Raw genomic sequence first — 23,532 nt, forward strand, 5'->3', positions numbered from 1 at the left:
TCTCAAATAATTGTGCAATAATTTGGATTTACGTTATTCATTAATATATCGCATCTGTGATTTGTATTATCGAATCTGTGATTCTTTTTTAATTATAACTTGATTAAAGTTTTGCGATGTTTTTTCGTTGGTTTCAATTTTAAATACCGCTGTCACGAGCTAGTTCGATAATCATAAGCAGCCAGGGTTTCTAATACTAAGGATTTTCACGATTGCTTTACATAATTAACTGCCTGCTTATAATTACTCTAGGCCGTGGTAATTGACAGTAAACAATGTATGCAATGTGGTTGTGTATACAAATCAATACTCCTCAATTCGAAATACGTCTTGACATTCTTCAGAGCTGCATCCCTCACAACACAAGAGGAGAATCGTACATATATAATCATATTATATAATATTTATTCATTTACATTTTATATTCTCTTCAAAATAATTAACGCTAAAGATAAGCATACATTTGTTACACTGAATACAACGACATAATTTATAACATGAAATTATCACCAACACATGGCGAATGATTGTCAATATCTATACTATGTAATAAACTAATGCAACAATATGAATTCCATATATGAAATAAAACACACAAACACACACATATATATATGTTTCTACTATGACCAGTATTTTGTTTTTAATAAACATACCGTTTACCTTAAACTTTAAATAACAACAAAATGACAAGCCAATACGTCTGGTGGATTCTGTTTTATCAGTTTGTATTCCAAATTTGATTTTAAAACATACGTATTACTCCGGAAAGAACATGCCTTTGCTTTTTGTCAACCTGTGTAATATTTGACACAATTTCTATTGCAGAATTTGTGTCAGAATTAAAATCTCCATTGTGTGCGTCTATCCGCATTCTTATTGTTGGCAACAGTTTGCTATCGTTTCGTCTCGCCCGCTCCCACCTTACTCCTAGTGTCCCCTTCTGTATAGCATTCCTGTCTCGTGAAACTGTTTCCTCTGTTTTTTCTTCCCTTAACCCTTGTCCGCTCACTAGGGCCAAATAGGTGATTACTGAAATGAATTAATTTTTAAATAATAATAATAGATCTACTACTACTACTATTACTACTACTACTAGTAGTAGTAATAGTTGTAGTAGTAGTAGTAGTAGCAGTAGTAGTAGTAGTAGCAGTAGTAGTAGTAGTAGTAGTAGTAGTAGTAGTAGTAGTAGTAGCAGTAGTATTAGTAGTAGTAGTAGTAGTAGCAGAAGTAGTAGTAATAGTAGTATTGGTAGTAGTAATTGTTGTATTGAAATAATTGAAATTAATCAAAAAATATATATATTGTCGTTATTATCTCAATTTATCCGTAAATTGTAGAAACATGGATACCACACAGATCCTTCTAAACACGTATACCACACAGATCAGATTACTGTTAGAATATTTTTCTTGATTTTGTTTTCATAAATATATGAAAGAAACCTGAAAAAAGAATGCAAAATGATATAGTGTAAGCTCCGCCCATAAAGTTTATTGCTTTATTTCACGAGAGGTGATGTTTCTGTGTCATAATAAAATAATGTCCCCACACTGATCCTACCTTTTTCTAACCGTTCAAACGCGCGGTTGCACTTTACTGAAAAAATATTCATTTGTTTTACAAAATCATGATACCTATAGAAAACTCTCATGAATGAGCGGGCTCTCTACTTTATCCCATTGAAAATGATGACATATTAAAAAAGTTATCCTTAAAAATCTTACCTTCGTCGTGCTTTTGTTGACATTTAACTCCCCACACAGATCTTAAAAAGTCACGTGGTATAGGCACCGTGAAAGGTACCTACTCAAACTCAAATGCATTTCTAACGCAACGCGTGTTTACTTTTATTTCTGATAAAAATCTCAAGATATGAACTTCCGATTTCTTACACTGCTGTTTGAGAGCATATTACAAAGTTACATTAAAAATATTCATCAATGACGCTCTGACACTTCTGTCCAGAATAAGCGCGTGTGTGGTTCCTCGTGATGCACGTGCACATGCAAGTGTGCGAACAATATTATTATTTTCATGTAATTCTTTTCTGAAGACAATATAATACAAACTTATTTGTTTTATATTCGATGACAAGGCTTACGACTCTGTGCAATCAGACGATTGCGGAGTGGTAGATCGTAAAAACAGCCATGTTTGGGTAGAATATTTTTGCATTTTCATGTCGTTTTTTTTGGGGGGGGGGGGGGGCTTGCATTACAAACAACTAAAATGGTATCATTTTGACGTTGGGACTTCAGCTGAACAGAAAAACGTGAACAAGAACTATCTATCGAATGAGCTATTCTCAATTCAAGTATTTGAACGTATTTTTTCTATGATTGGTCCTAGTGATCAGCTCAAGTGAAATGTAAGGAAACGCCTTTTACCACTCTTATGACTGTTGCGTAGAATACAGATACTACTGCACAAACCACTGTCTGACTCATCAGCTGGGAACTGCCCATCAACAACTCTCCGGGCAGCGGATCCGCAGTGTTGGCCAAACACTACGTGTCAGTGGTTTAGCGTCCAGCTCTTCTCCTCTCTCATCTCCAGTCAATCATCCAATCATCCACAGCCAGTTGGATGCCCTTTCTGCAGCTTGTCGGAGTCTGCCTACAGCCCTCTTCCTGTCATCTCCCTTGACCCCAAGGTTGCTGAGCATTCTCCATACAGATTGGGCACGAAATCCTCTGCACCCTAATTCCACGGGGAACAACGAGGCACTCCAACCACGCCTTCTACACTGTTTTTGTAGCTCAGTGAACTTTCCCATCTTCCGCTCATAGGCCTCATCACACCTAGTCTCCCAGGGTACAGTGAGTTCTATCATCACCAGTTTCTTGTCCTTTGGAGACCATATTACTATGTCTGGTCTCTATGTGGTGAGGACTATGTCTGGAAATACCAGCTCTGATTCATCTAGTATAGCTGTTGCTGCGTTTCTTACCTTCTTGGCAGTTTGTCCTTCCTTGACGAATTTGATTGTTGGTAATGCCTTCTTGTTGGTCGGTCTTGTCTTCCTTCTCTCCCGCTCTAGTATGTCTGCTAGCTCCTTGAGGACCGTGTCGTGCGTGTCGTGCCTCAATCTGTTAGGGGTCTTGTGTTATCGCTGTCTGGCAAGATGAGGGTGTGCTGCATGGTTTCTGGTTTGTCGCACAGCTGACACTTTGGGTCTTCCACTAACCCCCATCTGTGTAGATTGACTGGAGATGGCAGCAGATCATATACGGATCTCAGTAGGAATTTGAGTCGTAGTGGTTCGTAGTGCCAAATGTCTGCCCATGTTAGGTGTCTTTCTGTGGTCTGCCATTGTGTCCATGTTCACTGTCCATCCCGACTGCTCTGGCTCACCTGTCTTCCTCTTCGAAAAGCCTGATCTCCTGCTGGACCATTTGGCTTCTTTCTTTTTTACCGGCTGTACTCCAGCGTTGTGGTTTTGTACTGCCAAGGCATTGTTTTCCTACAGCTGTGGTTCCTACGATGTCTTTGTGTTGTAGCCCGATACGACTGCCTGGTTTGCTGACCACTTTCGCAGGGGGCGTGTCTCGATGCCTGCCTTCCATATCATGTCATCTGAAGACTCTTTGAGGGTTACCACACCTCTTCTTTTGGCGAGCTTGAATTTTTCAACTAGTGAGGTCATTGGAAGTTGAAGTTGGTTGGTTCATACAGTCCAATGCTGGTGAAACTAGGACTAGGAGGGACACCAAGCCAGGGTAATTACTCATATCTTTTCCATTTACTTACATTTGCTTTTTAACACCTTGTACACCACCTTTTTCAGGTGTGTTACCTTAATGTAGCAGATGTTGATGCTGTTAATAAATTCCATGTCTTCTTGTTTCCCATCCCTTCTGTCTGCCAGTGCATGATGTTGGTACTAAATTTGTTTCTCTTTCTGGTTGTGGTGGGGTTTTGGCCAGTAGCTCACCTGACCCTTCCACCTGCTCAACATGAACATTTCACAAGTACACCAATAGCTTGATGTGGACTCCATCAAGGTACGGATTTAATTTTACAGAGCGTGCACAATGCTCATTGTTTTCATCTCATATTGTATTATGTTACTGTCACCATGGCATGTTAGCAGTCGGATTTGTCAGATGTTACATCGCCGCTAGCTCATGGCCAAATGACTTTCCATGTGAGCACAGGGAGCAAGTTTTTCAAGGTATCCATACCCTGAGACTAGAAGTAAGAGCGCCCCTCTTGATTGCATGCTGCCTATTTTGTGGTACCTACTGGGTATTCCCACTTGGGATGATAATGCAAACCTTTTATCCAACTTCATCCTGGTACAGGAGCTGTTTCTTTGTCCAGGAAGACATGTTTTATCTCACAGATAGCCATAAGGCTATATCCAAGTCCATCACCCCCTAGGTTAGAATGGTTGTCTTACTTCTTAATTAAAGTTAGCCTAGCTAAGATATATTTTGGTTTACCCAATACATTTCTTATTATTTTTAGATAGAAGTACAAAAATATAAAAGTATTGTTTTAGAATTGGTACAATTTTACCTCATAGAACTATTTCAAGATACAAACATGTAAATTAAACAAGAGCTGTCACCATAGGATGACATATGCCTCTGAAAAACGCTTTTTCGAAACCTAAACGCAGACCCGAAGTTCAAGGTCATGGTCAATGGGGTCAAAATTTGTGTGCGTATAGAAAGGCCTTGTTCATATACACATGCATACCAAATATGAAGGTTACATATGAAGCGACACAGAAGTTATGAGCATTTTTCGAAACCTAAACGCAAAGTGTGACGGACAGACAGAAGGCCGGACAGACAGACGGACATGTGGTCACTATATGCCCACCTTCAGGGGCATAAATAATAAACACTTTGGGCATGGACAATTTATTTTGAACAAGGTGAAGTAATCAACTTTTGTAACAAACAACTGTGAAATACATTTAATAGCAAAACATGTAACATTGAGAAAGGTGAAACACTATTTGGTAAATGTATAATAATTATTAAAACACATGTAAATAACAAACATGCAAATAACATGCATAACTTGTATTATTATTATATTATATATATATATTTATTTATTTATGGAAATTTACAATATAATTCTAATTTGAAGTTAAGTTTGAATAATTGACCACATGATCAGTCATGAATGGATGATTTGTACAATATCTGAAATACATGAATGTCACTCTAAAGTACTTAAAGCTCCTGCCAACCAAATTCAATGCATAACAACATCAGAACTATATAATGCAAGAAAACTATGTTGATTTCACAGAAATTTTGCTCTATTGTATAAAATTCATTTTGTCAAGTTTCTGTTTAAAAGAGCATGGGCATTCAATGGAATATAATATACTTTGCTTAACATCAGGTACAATCATAGTGTTCTTACCAGAGGCATTTACACACTTTTGCTATTTGAGAAAGTACTCAATTTATAAAATACCCAAGTATCATGGTTCAAACAATTTCATGTGTATTTTTTGTTTGTTGACTGGTAAGATGTCCATTGAAAATGATATCTGCAAAGATGTTTTGTTCCATATTTTCGGACTTGAGCTTTAAGTACTTTGTTCAACTGCAAGTACACATTGAGCATCAGTCTTATATTACAACCCATCATCTAGTATATCTAGTTACAGTATTTTGCATAGACTTCATGTCTTTCGGTCGCCTTAACAGAAAGTATTCCCAATTGGAAATTAAAATATGTGCAATTCTGGTTAAACAGTGAACTAATCCAAACACTAAATTTATCAGCTGATTATGCAAAAGACAGAATTTTGTCAACATGGTACCTTGAGGACATTTCATGTGAAAAAATAAAGTCCACATTTACATCGCAACAATGTCTTTCTAGTACACACTATACGTACGGTGTCAAAAAGGGAATTTTCTAAACTTTGAACTACAGACACATCTATTTAAATGTTTGAAAAACTACAAGAGAAATACAATATTGAACATTCATTTTTTGTCTGTTTTGAATATTCAATTTAGGCATAAAATTTGTATATTCGATGTCTGATAAATGTTGCTAAATTTGATTTGTCAAGCAAAATAAATGCACTGAGACAGGGATGAACCTTGTCTTTAAATAAGTAGAATCAAAGGACTAAATATTTCATTAAAACTGATTTTAAACATGCCACAAAATACCATACACAAATGTATAATTAATTTGATATGTGTTGGCATTGTTATTTATTAGATAAAGTGGGTGAACAGACATTGATGCATTCAGTATAGTTATTTATCCCACTGAGTTATGTGAAGTTACTGAATTTCAAACTAGGTACTAGACGATTAGATGTGAAACATTTTTAATAATTCAAGCACCCTTATTCTGCAAACGTGTCCAACCAATGCGAAAGACAAAACAATCTTACTGGACATGAGGTCCAATAATTTACAGGACCTCACCAGATTTTACCGGACCGCTTTCTTCTACTTCAACAAAAAATAGAAAAAACTTTGGTAGAGTTTATTTTTATCATCATGCCATTAACAATGTTAAGTAAGTGTGAATACAAAAAATAACTTACTTGAACTCTGTTGTATAAAAACATATGGTAAAACTTTCAGTTTAAAGATAAGACAGCATTGTGATATTTTACAAGTTATTTTCAACGGCTATATAAAACATAAATACTCTCAGAGGGTGTTATCACGTCATAAACAAGATGGCAACATCCGTGCCGCAACAGGTATTTTTTCGCTGTTTTATACCCTATATTACTAGTGTTTCATTTTTTAATGACCCTTATTTTCCAGCAATATCAGTAAGAACCTGATAAGCGTTTATTTCCTATAAATATTGGCTTTATATCCGACTTTACTTTCTATAAACAAATTTAGTGGGAGCTATAATTTTGTGACACCACTAAGAAATTTCATATTTTTTAATAGATCTACCACTCAAAAATTCCATTGCAACCACTCAAAAATTTGTTGGATCGCCTACATCACAAAACAAGGTGCAATATTGACTGGTTCTTAGAATTGCACTAGGAGTTTGTTATATCACCAGCAAAAAGAGTCAATTTGACTGGTTGATAAAATCAGTTTTATTTTAAAGTTAAATAATCTATTGAAGTAAAATAAACATCAACCAGTCTGTTGTTTTTTTTACATGTTCATTGTTTTGTGTTCATTTTTCATCAAAGTTTTAGATGAAGTTGTTGTTGTTTTTTGTTGGACACGAGGTCAAACAGTTTTGTAAATATTATCAAATGTCTTTCGCATGGGTTGCATATATCTTCTAGCCTTCCATCAGATCCCCCTCTTTCTGGGAAAAATGGACTTCATGCATGTGCTAAAAGTGTCATCCCAGATTATCCTGTGCAGTCAACACAGGCTAAAAGGGCAGACACTTTACTCAGGACTGTTCAGAAGAGACAGCCTTCAAACAAACAAAAAATAAAAAGCAGAAAGTGTTGCCCCTGGTTAGACTGATTAGGCCAATCTGGGACAACACTTGATGCACACATTAAGCCCAGTTTCTCAAGAACAAGGCTTATATTGACAATTTCCATATTGTCATATACAGACATACCCTGTAAAACAGTCTTGACAGAAATGTACTAAAAACTCGCTTCAGAAGTCATCCAAGTAGCATAAGTCACTGATCTTTTATCAGAATCTTCACCTGACCTAGTTTTAACCCTTTGCATGCTAGAGAAATTTGTCGTCTGTTAAATGTAGTCTGCTGAATTTCTAAAATTAGCATTTTCTTCGATTTTTTTTCAAAGAATACTATCAGAATAGCAAACAGTTTGGATCCTGATAAGACGCCACGTCTTTGTGGTATCTCATCTGGATCCAAACTGTTTGCAAAGGCCTTCAAAACTCGGTTCTAGCACTGAATGAATTAAAACTCTCTTTGAACAATAGAATTTATCCAGAAGTACATATGAGAAATAGCCAATGCAAGAGATTTTAAATATTGAGCATTATATAATATTTTCAGAACAAGCCCATAATGTAATTTTCTTTTTACTAAGTACCAATCTCTAATTGGCAACCAAGCTTCTAACAAAGGTTTGTTGGAATTTCAGCCAGGAGTACCAGAAACCTCCCAGAAACAAAACAGTGGGACATATACCCGGTAAAGTGTCCACTATATCCTCCCGTGAATGTTTTCTTCACGAGGATCAAAAATGTATAATATAGGGATAATTTCTAAATAGAGATAGATGCCTTGCCACACACAATTTTTTATATTTATATTACTGGTAGAAGTCTCAAAACTGTAATATGAGCAATTGAGCATGAGCTTAAAAAACATGAGCAAAAACATGGAAATGACTGAACAAAATGATATGACACAATGTTATGGCTACAAATTTGGGCTTATAATAAAATTTGAAATGCTACAATAACAATATAAACACTAAATCTAAATTATTAGAAAGAAAACAAAACATTAATCAGAACATTAAAAATTACTACAATTTGTATCACCTTCTTTCAACAGCTCATTCAAATTGGCTAAATTTTGCACTGCAGATATTAAGTTATTGAAGTAATTAAACTTAATATAATATGGTCAACTAGATCTTGAGCATTTTGTTGATTCAAAGATTGTCAAATCAACAAGGACTGTAAGCCATCTGTTTACTGACTGGTTGTAAATTGTCTTTCTTGTTGTGTAAGACTGGTTTACTATCACTTTGAACTACTGGTTTATCGCGATTGTGTATGCGTCCCTGAGTTTTAGGGGCAGACAACTTCCGGTTCAGCTGAGCACTGGAGGTCAAACCATTTCTCACATTGTTCTTAATCCCAGTATCAAGGTCAAGGTCAATCTGGTTACTTAGCAACTCACGATGACCTCCATTAGAAACACCACAGGTCCCGTTTGGGCCCTGATTATGGCAGTCTGTGAGTGAGGTCTGACTACTCATGATGTTCTGAAATCCGGTGAGGAGTTCATAGCCCTCAGCTATTTCTGCCTCTATCACAGGTGGCACTGTGAGAATGACGCTGGGCAGGGCTTCCTTCTTCAGCTGAACAGCCAAGGTCAGGTAGGAGTAGCAGTACATATACTCGGCCTGAAATTATAGGATGGGCTAGATTCACATGTGTAAAGTGTCATGTCAGAAATTATAGGATGGGCTAGATTCACATGTGTAAAGTGTCATGTCAGAAATTATAGGATGGGCTAGATTCACATGTGTAAAGTGTCATGTCAGAAATTAAAGGATGGGCTAGATTCACATCTGTAAAGTGTAGGATGGGCTAGATTCACATGTGTAAAGTATAGGATGGGCTAGATTCACATGTGTAAAGTGTCATGTCAGAAATTATAGGATGGGCTAGATTCACATGTGTAAAGTGTAGAATGGGCTAGATTCACATGTGTCAAGTGTACGATGGGCTAGATTCACATGTGTAAAGTGTAGGATGGGCTAGATTCACATGTGTAAAGTGTAGGATGGGCTAGATTCACATGTGTAAAGTGTAGGATGGGCTAGATTCACATGTGTAAAGTGTACGATGGGCTAGATTCACATGTGTAAAGTGTCATGTCAGAATAGCCTTAGCAGTCTGCAAAGACTTATCAGGAACGACTCTATCCATTTTTATAGGTTTGTTGTTGTTGTTGACAGAAGTCTCGTCTACACAAACATACAGATTCTGTGGAAATTGTTCAAACTGCAAGGGCTAATCTGTGTCGACACTTTGTTACATGGATTACACCAAGTTGTGCCTGAACATGGCTAATGTGTAATATATGACAACATAGGCATTACAAAGAATTCATGGGGAGGGGGATAAAGGGTTGGACTAATATCCAAAGCGTTGAAATCTTATATCTTAAATTTGTCCATATAGTGTTGTCTTTGGATCTAGATGAATGAAGCATGTTTTTCTTAACAGCATAGAAATAAATTCAGTTGTGGAATACTTTTTAAGAAGCATATTCGTTTTTAAGTAACATCTTTTATTGGGCCTTTTTAATAACAATACCCATTTCTTTTATTTCTTTGAAAAGATATGGCGATCAAATGTTCATTTGCGCAGAGATCACAAATATACATGGCATCATTGTCAGCACTGTTGATAAATTATCTAAAAATCCACCAAAGTTCGCCAGAAAATAATTTGTCAGTCAGCAAAATTTATAAGATAGGATTGGTAAGTTTTTCTATTTGACCATGACCTCTGGCCATGACCTTTGACCTGGTCTTAGTGTGAAACATGCAATCTCAAGACCAAATCACTTTAGTAAAAAAAAATGAAAACAAGCAAATTCGTTGAATTGATATCCCCCGCCATTATACTTCTGGACACAAGATATGGCTCCGGACACACAAAAAAAGCATCTTTTCAAAATACAAAGGGCCATAACTCCCTTATTATTCAATGGTGTACAATGCCATTTGGCCTGCATCATCCTCTTATCCATATATATACTCATACCAAGTTTCAATGAAATCTGCCAAACCTCTTCCAAGATATGGCTCCGGACACAAAAGTGCCAGACAGACGGACGGAAGGATTGACGGACGGACAACGCAAAACAATATTCCTCCACCTATGGCGGGAGATAAAAAAACAAGCATATTCGTTGAATTGATATCCCCCGCACATATGCTTCTTGACGCAAAAGTGTTATATTTGACACTCAAAAAAGCATTTTTTAAGATACAAAGGGCCATAACTCCATTATTAACAGATCATACAATGCCAATTGGCATGCATCATCCTCTTATCCATATATACTCATACCAAGTTTCAATGAAATCCGCCGAAGCACTTCCAAGATATGGCTCCCGACACACAAAAATGCATTTTTTACAAGATACAAAAGGCCATAACTCCGTTATTAACAGATGGTGTACAATGCCATTTGGCGTGCATCATCCTCTTATCCATATATATACTCATACCAAGTTTCAATGAAATCCGCCAAAGCACTTCCAAGATATGATTCCTGATGGACTGAAAGATGGACGGAAAGACGGAAGGACAAAACTATATCCCTACGCCTATGGCGGGGAATAAAAATCCACTCCGTTTAAAGATATGCTCTAGACATATCCCTAGGGATTGGGTAAGAAATGATCTTGACTATAATGCAGTTTTGTTTTGGTGTCCAGATTGAGGTACTTGCCAAGTGTTTTCTGGTCAAGTATTTCTGCTGACTGCCCTCTCCCCTGCCTAAGCACTTAGTAGTCTCCAAATAGGTAAGTGAGTACAAGGCCCAGAGTAAAGTAATCATGATAATATGAGCCTTGTTCTGAGAAAAATGGGCTTAATGTATGTGCGTAAAGTGTTATCCCAGATTAGTCTGTGCAGTCCGCACAGGCTAATCAGGGATGACACTTTCCGCCTAAACTTGATTTTCGGTAAGGAGGGACTTCCTTGAAACTAAAAATACCATAAAAGCGTAGTGTCATCCCTGATTAGCCTGTGCGGACTTGTAAAGTGTTGTCAAATTCTGCACTGGCTAATCGGAGATGACACTTTCCACTTTTTTGGTTTATAGAAAGTCTCTTCTAAACAAAAAACTAGTATTGGCTTATATGGGACGACACTTTACATATATGTATTAATTCCAGTTTTCCAAGAACTCCCCATACATATACTACACATTTTACTAAATACACTATAAATATACAAGCCACATAGGGCACTCTTTCTCAAGCCACATTTGTCTTACCATGGTGCTAAGCATTTGAGGTCTGTTCCGTTTGATGATGCGTGCTGCATTGAAGACATCTACTTCTGCTTCCATCTCCAGCTGATCCCAGCAATAAGCCAATGTACAGTACACCCCACAGCGCGTGAATCCATCTCTATAAAACAGGCAGTTAGTTTAAACCTATTTATTTAAGCTTGAATGCATCAATAGCCTCAAGTTTATTGAAAAGCTCTGAAGTCTGTTTCCTTGGAAGAACCAGTGCTTTGTATTTTAGGGAGGAGGGGGGGTGTCAGGAATGCTTCAACAGTGGGAATCGAACCTGTAACCTCCCAGGTACAAGGCGGACATCATACCAACTAAGCTATATATAAGACAACAAGCAAATTCGTTGAATTGATATCCCCCGCCAATATGCTTCTGGACACAAAAATGTTATATTTGACACAAAAAAAGCATTTTTTCAAGATACAAGGGGCCATAACTCCGTTATTTACAGATGGTGTACAAAGCCATTTGACGTGCATCATCCTCTTATCCATATATATATATATACTCATACCAAGTTTCAATTAAATCCGCCAAAGCATTTCCAAGATATGGCTCCGGACACAAAAAAAGCATTTTTTCAAGATACAAAGGGCCGTAACTCCTTTATTAAACAAGAGCACCGCCTTGCGGGTGCAGACCGCTCATCTATTTTCTTTTTTCTGGGTGCGATGGTAAGACGGTATTTCAAACATATAATAATAAAAATAAATATTTTTGTTTTTTAACCGTTTCAACAAAAATTTGGGTGGGGGTGGGGTGGGGGGGGTGGGGTGGGGTATAGTGTGGTGGTCATTTGTGAGATGATCTTAAAAAAAAAAATAGGGGGGGGATTCGGGGGGGGGGGGGGGGGTGGAGGGGGGCAGGGCACGGGGGATGGTTTGGGTGGTGTCTATTGTGGTATGTCAGGTAAGAGTAGTTTTGTCAAAGTATCAATCAAATCTTATCATAAATAAAGAAGTAATGGCAATTTTAGCGAAATTTAATAATTTGACCTTGAGAGTCAAGGTCATTCAAAGGTCAAGGTAAAATTCAACTTGCCAGTTACAGTAACCTCATGATAGCATGAAAGTATTTGAAGTTTGAAAGCAATAGCCTTGATACTTTAGAAGTAAAGTGGATCGAAACACAAAATTAAACCATATATTCAAAGTTACTAAGTCAAAAAAGGGCCATAATTCCGTAAGAATGACAACCAGAGTTATGCAACTTGTCCTTATACTGTACCCTTATGAAATGGACCTAAACACAAAACTTAACCAAAATTTTCAATTTTCTAAGTATAAAAAGGGCACATAATTCTGTCAAAATGCAGAGTTATCTAACTTTGCCTGCCCAGTCCCCTCATGATAGTAAGTAAGTGTACCAAGTTTGAATGCAATAGCATTCATACTTTCTGATAAAAGTGGACCTAAACACAAAACTTAACCGGATGCCAACGCCGACGCCGACGCCATGGTGATGACAATAGCTCATAAATTTTTTTCAAAAAATAAATGAGCTTAAAATGGTGTACAATGCCATTTGGTGTGCATCATCCTCTTAAATATATATATATATATATATATATATATATATATATATATATATATATATATATATATATATATATATATATATATATATATATATATATACTCATACCAAGTTTCAATGAAATCCGCCAAAGCACTTCCAAGATATGGCTCCGGACACAAAAGTTCCGGACGGACGGAAGGACGGACGGAATGACGGACGGACAACGCAAAAACAATATCCCTCCGCCTATGGCGGGGGATAATTATGCCTTAGGCATCAATAGATACTTAATTAAAACACATTGTAGGATTACGATCATACAAGGACATGTCTTTAATTAAGTATTAACCTATATTGTTAAGTTCAACTGGATAGTAAGTTCATACGAAATAAAGTCTATAGGCTATTAACAACATTTTCATGTCTGTAAATATTCAGTTTATAAGACATACCAGTAGATTTATAATGATTATTACTGTTACTTCAAACAAAACATACAGTCTCAAAATCTTATTAGTTTGGTTGTGAGAATTGTTCTTCAAAAGAGCCAAGTCCTGTTATAAAATATGTTATTTTTTAATAAAGTAAACATTCAGACAAAAACACACACATAAAAAACACTCAGAATACTTGTAATAAACTGCACCCACTTGGACATGATACAGACAGGTTTGCTGGAGGTAGTGGTTCCTCTCCAGTCTCTGATGGCACCCATCATGTACAGAAAGGCCTTGGTAGGGGTCGGGGTCTGATCTCGGGCATGCCAGCCTGTGAACTGGAACATCTTCACCACAATTGGCTCCCTTCGCCCAGTTCCATGAAGCACATCCAGCATCCCTATGCTTCTCTGGTTCAGAAAAGGGGTATGCCAGGTCAGAAAATGGTCAGAAAATGAACATCCATGGTCTTCAAAAGCTCTAAGAAAAAGTATCAACAAGAGATTGCCAAGCAATATGGTCCCCTACCGGTGAAACTCCACCATTGTCAGTAAATGTTTTGTTTTTTTTGTTTTGTTTTTTTAATATTTGTTGCCATAGCAACCAGAAGTATTGACATAGAAACAAAATGAAATGACGTGCATCATCTCCATATTGCCTTCTATCCATGTTTCAAGTTTACAGACGGAGTGCAAACCATAAGTCCCCTCTGGTTTCACCAGTAGGGGACAAAAACATCAGCCAACATAGATCACAGAAGGTTAGGTCAATACAAGTTACCAAAAGGTCATCAATCATAGGTCCTCAAAAAAATTAGGAATAAAGTGTCACTAAAAGTTCAGCAAATAAAGGCCACATATCTGGGGACAAAGGTCAACAAACATAAATATCCAAGTTCCAACCCATCTAGGTCACAAATAATAGGTCATCAGTTTAGATATTCAAGAGATCAGTACTGAAAAAAGGTCACCAACAATTAAGCTAATATTGTTAATCAAAGGGTTAGCAATTTAAGATTACCACAAGATCAAACAATACAGGTAATCAAAAGTAAAGCACAAATAGGTCATCAAAATGCATCAATTTTAGGTTACCACAAAATCAACAAATACAGGTGACCAAAGTTTCAGCAAATATAGGTCACATAAAAGGCAGCAATAATAGGTCACAAGACATAGATCACCAGACATAGGTCACCAGACATAGGTCACCGAAATGTTAGCAAATGTAAAACAGCAAAATTTCAGCAAACTAAGGTCAACAAATTGACAGAAAATATAGGTTATGAAAAGATGACCAATTGAAGTTACCACAAGGTCAGCTCATTAAAAGGTCAGCTAATATAGACCATCAAAAGATCAGCAAATATAGGTGACCACAAGGTCAGAAAAAGAGCTGCCTCCATAGGATGACATATGCCCCCGATAAATAGGATGACATATGCCCCCGATAAACGCTTTGATAGAAATTATGAGCATTTTTCGAAACCTTAACACATTTTTTGAAACCTAAACACGGACCCTAAGTTCAAGGTCAAGGTCAAAGGGGTCAAAATTTGTGTGTGTATGGAAAGGCCTTGAACATATACACATGCATACCAAATATGAATGTTACATCTGAAGGGACATAGAAATTATGAGCATTTTTAGAAACCTAAACGCAAAGTGTGACGGACTGACAGACAGACAGATAGACGGACAGACAGACAGTGCGATCACTATATGCCCACTTTTGGGGGCATAAAAATAAAGGTCACCAAAAGATAAGCAATTTAAATTTACCATATTGTCAGTTTTTAAGGTCATCAAAAGATAACAATAATTCACTTACTTTAGAACATGAGGGTTAAACATTTGTGTGCAATATGAATTGGTAATACTTAGGGACAGCATACAAATCATCACAAGATAATCAAATATATCTTATACAAGATAATCAAATATATCTTATACAAGGTGATCAAATATAATACAGGATTTAAGGTAACCAAAAGGTCAATATCAAGAATATCATATACTTACCGGTCTGCTAAACACAAACACCGCAAATAAACTGAATAAAACTTACTTGTTATTTACCTCAATTTACACAGTAGAATGTTTTTTCAATAAACATATAAAACATTTTCACACAATTTTAAAACCCATAAAATGGAAAAAGTTCTTTATTCAATTTATACTTGAAATATCAGCTATGAAATTCTAGTTATAAAAAAATTAATGTGTTAATTACAAAATACTGGACATAATATAAAAGAATGGCAGGTGCAGATGTGCTAATGAAAAATACTGTGAGAAGGGTGTTTAATGCATGTGTGGAAAGTGTTGTCCCAGATTAGCCTGTGCAGTCTGCACAGGCTTATCAGGGACGTCAGTGACACTTTCTGCCTAAACTGGATTTTTGCTAAGAAAAGACCTTCTTTAAACAAAAAATATCATAAAAGCCAAGTCTTGTACCAGATAAGCCTGTGCAGACTGCACAGGCTAATCTGGGATGACAATATACAAACATTCATTAAACCCCCTTTTTACAGAGCCTAAATGAATGTAACAATGAGCTCCTTCATTCAAAACTGGGCTGTATAGTGCCAACATCTTATGCAATATATGGACAGCACACGCAGTCTGATAAGGAGCAACCACGTTCACAAGGTTTCATGGTTTCATAAGCAGACAGGGTAGCTCCTGACCAGATTGCACTGAGTCTATAATAAGCTGGAAAGGAGTAGAGAATACAAACCTTTTGTATTGCGAAAGCTCGTATCACGATGTGAGGGTACTTCTGACAGCCTAAGTACTTCACACCGATTGGTCCATAGCGTATCTCCTGATCAAGCACTTTGGGCCAGAAACATGGAGTGCTCTACAAAACACATGACAGGCATTAAACATCAAACCTACTGGCACTGTTGTAAACTCATGGCAAGCATTTAGCATCAAAGCTACTGGCAATGGTTGTAAACACTTTGCAAGCATTAAACATCAAACCTTCTGGCACTGTTGTAAACTCATGGCAAGCATTTAGCATCAAAGCTACTGGCAATGGTTGTAAACACATTACAAGCATTTAGCATCAAACCTACTGCAATGGTTGTAAACTCCTGGAAAAAAATTAGCATCAAACCTACTGCAATGGTTGTAAACTCATGGCAAGCATTAATCATCAAACCTACTGAAATGGGTGTAAACTCATAGCAAGCATATAGCATCAAACCTACTGAAATGGTTGTAAACTCATAGCAAACATACAGCATCAAACCTACTGAAATATGGTTGTAAACACATTGCAAGCATTTAGCATCAAACCTACTGTAATGGTTGTAAACTCATAGCAAGCATATAGCATCAAACCTACTGAAATGGTTGTAAACTCATAGCAAGCATACAGCATCAAACCAACTATAATATGGTTGTAAACACATTGCAAGCATTTAGCATCAAACCTACTGTAATGGTTGTAAACACATTGCAAGCATTTAGCATCAAACCTACTGCAATGGTTGTAAACTCCTGGAAAGCATTTAGCATCAAACCTACTGCAATGGTTGTAAACTCATGGCAAGCATTAATCATCAAACCTACTGAAATGGGTGTAAACTCATAGCAAGCATATAGCATCAAACCTACTGAAATGGTTGTAAACTCATAGCAAACATACAGCATCAAACCTACTGAAATATGGTTGTAAACACATTGAAAGCATTTAGCATCAAACCTACTGTACTGGTTGTAAACTCATAGCAAGCATATAGCATCAAACCTACTGCAATGGTTGTAAACACATGTCAAGCATTTAGCATCAAACCTACTGAAATGGTTGTAAACACATGTCAAGCATTTAGCATCAAACCTACTGAAATGGTTGTAAACACATGTCAAGCATTTAGCATCAAACCAATTGTCATTGTTGTATAAGTCCCAACTACACCTTATCATCAGTTTCAAACTCAATACAGTTCTACTGTCTTAAGTAAGTGTTCATATTAAGCAGGACTATATTCTCAAATAAGCTTGGTCTACCATACTGCACATTCTATACAGCTTCCAAACTTTACAATTTCTTATTTCAAACATTATGTCAACAGCTGCACAATAACAGTGATCGACTCTACTTTTTTGCACTCAAACATTTACTTATAAAGGAACTGAGATCTTTCATGACACCATTAACTTGTGAACATGGACACAATGTGTAAACAAAAACATAAACAGGAAAGAATAAAAACAATCATATAGAATTTGCATTACTTTACTAAAGAAGTCAATACAAATTTATTTTCAATCATGTATGTTGATATATTGAAAGTAGCTTTGACATTGAAAAAAAAGCAAACTTAACATAAAAAACAAGTAATATAATTGCACACACGCAACCAATAGTTTTGTGAACCTCCCTCGATGCATGCTGTGACATTAAAACAACCTGATGGTGAAAATTGCCTACCCGAGTGGTTTTATTTTCATGCAGCACAATGAGGGTGTTGATCTTGTAGTCGAATAGCAGCCTCCAGATGTCGTTCAAGGTCCCGTCCATTGGCCACTGGGTCACTATGTAGCTGCTTTCTTGATGAAAGCCCTGTTGACATATTGAGTTGGGGATGTAAGTGCAAAATGGGTCATGGGTCACTTGCCTTAAATATTTGGACCGTGCTCTGTGAAAAGGGGGTTTCATGTATGTGCATAAAGTGCCATCCAAGAATAGCCTGTGCAGTCTGCACAGATTAATCTGGGACATAACTTTACGCACATGAATTAAACCTCTTTTTCACATAGAATGGCCTATTTGTTGTTTGTCAGTTAGGCACTTCAGTCTCGTCTTAGCAAAATGTTATTGTGGAAAGTGTCGTACCTTATTAGCCTGTGTAGACTGCACAGATTTATCTGGGACAACACTTTACGCACATGCATTAAACCTCTTTTTCACAGAGCATGGCCTATTTGTTGTTTGCCATTTGGGCACTTCACTGTTTTCAACAGTCTGGGACCGCAGTCTCTTTAATGATTCAATATTTGTTTCTCTTAATTTAAAAAAAATTAAAGAAAGAATATTTTTGCAGTATATTTATAACACAAACAAGACATCTAAATAGTTGAATTTTTCTAGCAACAATACCATTCAAAAGATTTTCTGTGGCGCAATTTTGCAATTTATCACAATATATTGCTACAGAAGCTATGCTAAGGTACTGTTTTGAAGTATCAAATGAAGCATACAACAATGCAATTCTAACTACTAACATTATCATTATTGTTGCACTTTAAGTAACAGACTTACGTCAACGAGGACAGCGTTGATGAAGTCAGTCCCAGATTCTGACATCTCTATTGTCTGCAGATATGGCCTTGCCCTCTCCGCTGAAAACAATGATTCTAATAGGAATGCATGTTGTGTCAATTAGATTGAGGACTAGATCAGGCTGTTTTTTTAATTTGCAGATGATGATAGGATACAAATATTGGTATTTTAACTTATTTTTAACTTCTGACAGAAAGATGATTTGAATGGTGCATTCAAACAAGAGCTGTCAGAGGACAGCGGGCTCAACTATTCCAGTGCTTGACAGTATAATGTAAGACATGTATAATGTGGGTGTGTGGTCATTTCATAGATGATCTTTCAGAAAACAAGAGGGCCATGATGGCCCTGAATCGCTCACCTGACTCATTAAGATCAGATGAAAACTATGACCTCTATTGTCTACACAATGTTTTTCTATGATTTGACCTAGTGACCTAGTTCCTGACTCTAGATGACCCAAATACAATCCCAATCCAGATTTCATCAAGATAAACATTCTGACAACAGTTCATAAATATTGGATGAAAACTGTGACCTCTATTGTCAACACAAGGTTTTTCTATTTATTTGACCTAGATTTTTACACCAGATGACCCAAATACAATCCCGCCCAGATTTCATCAAGAATTCTGACCAAATTTCATAAAGGTTGGATGAAAACTGTGATCTCTAATGTCTACACAAGGTTTTTCTATTATTTGACCTAGTGACCTAGTTTTTGACCCCAGATGACCCAAATAAAATCCCAACCCAGATTTCATCAAGATAAACATTCTGACCAAATTTCATAAAGATTGGATGAAAACTGTGACCTCTATTGTCTACAGAAGGTTGTTCTATTATTTGACCTAGTGACCTTGTTTTTGACCCCAGATGACCCAAATACAATCCCAAACCGGATTTCATCAAGATAAACATTTTGACCAAATTTCATCAAGATTGGATGCAAACTGTGACCTACTGTCTACACAAACAAATTGTTGACGGACGGACGCACGTACACACGCAGGCACGCACAACGGACGCCGGACATCACACGATCACATAAGCTCACCGTGTCACTTCATGAAAGGTGACCTAAAAATATGTGTCGGAGATAAACATGAACAGTTGTGGTTAAAATCCCATAGAAACAAGGGCTGTTTGTAAAACATGCATGCCCCCCTATATGGGCTTTAAGTTGTAGTAGCAGCCATTGTGTGAATACGTTTGTTGTCACTGTGAATGGTGGTGGTGGTGGTGGTTGTGGTGGTGGTGGTGGCGTAGTAGTAGTAGTAGTAGTAGTAGTAGTAGTAGTAGTAGTAGTAGTAGTAGTAGTAGTAGTAATAGTAGTTGTAGTAGTAGTAGTAGTAGTAGTAGTAGTAGTAGTAGTAGTAGTAGTAGTAGTAGAAGTAGTAGTAGTAGTAGTAGTAGAAGTAGTAGTAGTAGTAGTAGTAGTAGTAGTAGTAGTAGTAGTAGTGGTAGTGGTAGTAGTAGTAGTAGTAGTAGTAGTGGTAAAAGTAGTAGTAGTAGTGGCAGTAGTAGTAGAAGGTGGTGGTGGTGGTGGTGGTGTGGTGGTGGTGGTTGTGGTGGTGGTGGTGATGGTGGTGGTGGTGGTGGCAGTAGTAGTAGTAGTACTAGTAGTAGTAGTAGTAGTAGTAGTAGTAGTAGTAGTAGTAGTAGTGGTAGTAGTAGTAGAAGTAGAAGTAGTAGTAGTAGTAGTAGTAGTAGAAGAAGTAGTAGTAGTAGTAGTAGTAGTAGTAGTAGTAGTAGTAGTAGTAGTAGTAGTAGTAGTAGTAGTAGTAGTTGTAGTAGTAGTAGTAGTAGTAGTAGTAATAGTAGCAGTAGCAGTAGCAGAAGCAGTAGCAGCATTACAAGACCAATACTTAAGAATGATCAAATGGGAAAAGGTAACCTAGCACTGGCAGTAAATATGGGGCTCATTTACAGGTCAGATTTGGAATCTCTGCTGTAAAATGAGATTTTGAATGAATTAAAGGGAGGCAATTCTGTAATAAAAAGAACATGCATAAACCGTAGTTGTTTCCCTTGTTTGAACCATGCTAAATCCTTACAAGTTTGGAAAGAATTGGATGAAAAATTTGGACTTTATTGTATAAACACCATTTTCTCAATTCAAGGGGAGGTAATTCTGTACTTCATGGACCAATAATGCTCATTTTTTGCAGGGTTTGTGTCCTCATTGATATAAAGACACTGTGCAAATTTGGAAAGGATCGGACAAAAAATATGGAAGTTTTTTTAAAGTTTTCACAAAATAGGCAAAAACGAATAAACATGCAAAGTTCAACGAGCTCCTGCGGCCATGTTTTTTGACGAATCAAATTTCTTTGAACAACTTTTTCAGGGGAGCCTTCAAAGGTCATCCCTGTGAAATTTTTTGAAAATCTGATGAGTGGTTTCTGACAAGAAGATTTTTTAAGGTTTTTACCATATATGGTCATGGCGGCCATCTTGGTTATGCGATCAAATTTTTTTTAACAATTCTTTTGTCCCATGACCTAGGGATGCTCCACATGAAATTTAGTTGAAATTGGCTCAATGGTTTAGTAGAAGAAGATGTTTACAAATTGTTTACAGACAGACAGACGGACGGACGCCGGACGCTGAGTGATCACAATAGCTCACCTCGAGCTATCGCTCAGGTGAGCTAAAAAAAGAAAGAAAAAATCATTTTTTTTTTGGGGGGGGGATTCTAGGGTGGGGCGTGGGGGATGGTTTGGGTGGAGTCCATTGTGGTATGTCAGGTAAGTGTTGTTTTGTCAAAGTATGAATCAAATCTGATCTTAAATAACTAATTTGACAAAATTGAGAATCACAAGTAAGTGTTGAATACAGATAGTTTGTTTAGCAAAGCTAATAAAACACTGTAACACCAAGTCTTGAAAACAACAAGGCAAAGATAGCCCTAGATTTCTCATTCTGTGTAAAGCAAGAAAAAAAGGAACAATGAAAATCAACAAACAATATCACAAGAGAATACTTTTACTGAGTTTTCACCTCAGTGGTATGATTTGAAGAAACTAGAGGGCCACAATACAATATTAAATACAAATATTAAGCCTATGTGCCTTGTAATTTCAGAGAAACAAGATGCCCAGATTTGAACCCAAGGGCATGATTTCATCAGATTTTTCAAAGGACAAACTTGCTAGGCGATCCATTAATATAATGTTTCATGATAAAAACCAAACCTTTGGGCCTTGCTGTTTCTGAAAAGAAGAATTTAAGTATTCAATAAATACATGAACTGTAGGGAAAACAAGTGACTATAGGGCCTCACCTGAACAAACTTAATATGGGACCATAACATAATTTACCCCCTCCCCTTCCCCCCCCCCCCAAAAAAAAACAACTCTGGGCTTTGGAGTTTAAAAGGATAAACATGTTAAAGTTTTGTTTTTATACATATAATGGAAACAAGCTGATCCCAAATTAGAGCCAACTTGGTAGAGTATCACTATATAATGATGATACACAACAAATATAAAACCTCTGATCCTTTAGGTTTCTGAGAAAAAAGATTTTAAAATGTTTATATAACTGTATATTAATGATTTGACCCCTTCTGCATGGCAAGTTTTTATCCCCAACGCATGAATTGAGCATCATGCACTATTTTAAGACCACCATATAAAGTTATATACTAAATACCAAATTTATGGGCCTTGCAGTTTCAGATAAGACTTTTGAAGTTTTGACTAACATATGAGAAAAACAAGTAAGCCAGAGGGAGGGCTAATTATTATCTCAGAGGCATTATTCAAATAAAGTTTGTAGAGGTCTACCATACAATGTTGAACACCAAATATTAAACTGCAGCATTAAAGATTCAGAGAAGATTTTAGATGTTGTTTATTGTATAAGTCTTTATTATGAACCCTGGGGCATGGCCAGTTTTGACAACAGGGGCAAAATTCGAACTTAGTAGAAAATCACTATACAATGAAACACACTATATTTAAAACCCCGTACTCTCATAATTGCATAGGAGAATTTTTAAATATTAAATATCTTTTTAGCTCTGATGACCTACAAATGCAGAGGACCCCATCATCTTATGAGAGTCACTCAAGGATAATTTCTGTGAAGTTTCATTGAAATCTGCACAGCAGTTTAGAAGGAAATAATTTGTCTGAAGCAATTTGTTGATGACTCAGACTACACTTGACAAACGTCTGAGCCGCCCACCACAAAAGCTCACAATTAGCACCTTGAACTCAATTGAGCTAAATTACAAAACTATTTTAATAGCTTTATTCATACATGTCAGAAATGCTTAGTTGAGTTCATTTTCCACTATGCACGTCTGATAATGGGATACAACATTTACTTATTTAACATAATTGAAAAAAGCACATATAAGATATGCTTTTAAAGAAGAGATGTGTTTGTCAGAAACACAACGCCCCCTACTGCGCCACATTGAAATAAAATTTCTATTTATCATTTGGTATGTATAGAAATCATCTCCTTTTAAAGGTTATTACTTCCCTTGAATTATGTCCAATCCAACCGGGGGGTCTCACAGTCAATTATGACCATGTCAGACATCACTGACAACCAAGGCCTGTGGTTTAAAAGA

At 36.7% G+C, this 23,532-nt stretch overlaps 1 protein-coding gene and 1 long non-coding RNA gene across 5 annotated transcripts in view; both read right to left on the bottom strand.

Annotated features, from left to right (window-relative positions):
• Positions 1-317: 317 nt before the first annotated feature.
• LOC127878052 (uncharacterized) lies at positions 318-1,847 on the bottom strand. The gene is made up of 2 exons (XR_008048723.1): positions 1,728-1,847; positions 318-1,032 (listed from the first exon to the last, which is right to left on the bottom strand). It is a non-coding gene; the product is annotated as an uncharacterized LOC127878052 (long non-coding RNA).
• A 3,011-nt stretch (positions 1,848-4,858) lies between these two features.
• LOC127878044 (receptor-type tyrosine-protein phosphatase F-like) overlaps positions 4,859-23,532 on the bottom strand; it is a 92,637-nt gene continuing 73,963 nt past the window's right edge. For all 4 annotated transcript variants that reach the window (XM_052424446.1, XM_052424447.1, XM_052424448.1 and 1 more), the window contains 6 exons: positions 18,924-19,003; positions 18,093-18,224; positions 16,389-16,511; positions 13,863-14,059; positions 11,668-11,803; positions 4,859-9,052 (listed from right to left, as the gene is read on the bottom strand). In XM_052424446.1, coding sequence (XP_052280406.1) covers positions 8,591-9,052; positions 11,668-11,803; positions 13,863-14,059; positions 16,389-16,511; positions 18,093-18,224; positions 18,924-19,003 — 1,130 coding nt within the window. In that variant the 3' untranslated portion in view covers positions 4,859-8,590. The remainder of the gene's footprint in view (positions 9,053-11,667; positions 11,804-13,862; positions 14,060-16,388; positions 16,512-18,092; positions 18,225-18,923; positions 19,004-23,532) is intronic.

This window comes from Dreissena polymorpha, chromosome 4 (genome assembly GCF_020536995.1).
Source record: "Dreissena polymorpha isolate Duluth1 chromosome 4, UMN_Dpol_1.0, whole genome shotgun sequence".
Lineage (NCBI taxonomy): Eukaryota > Metazoa > Mollusca > Bivalvia > Myida > Dreissenidae > Dreissena > Dreissena polymorpha.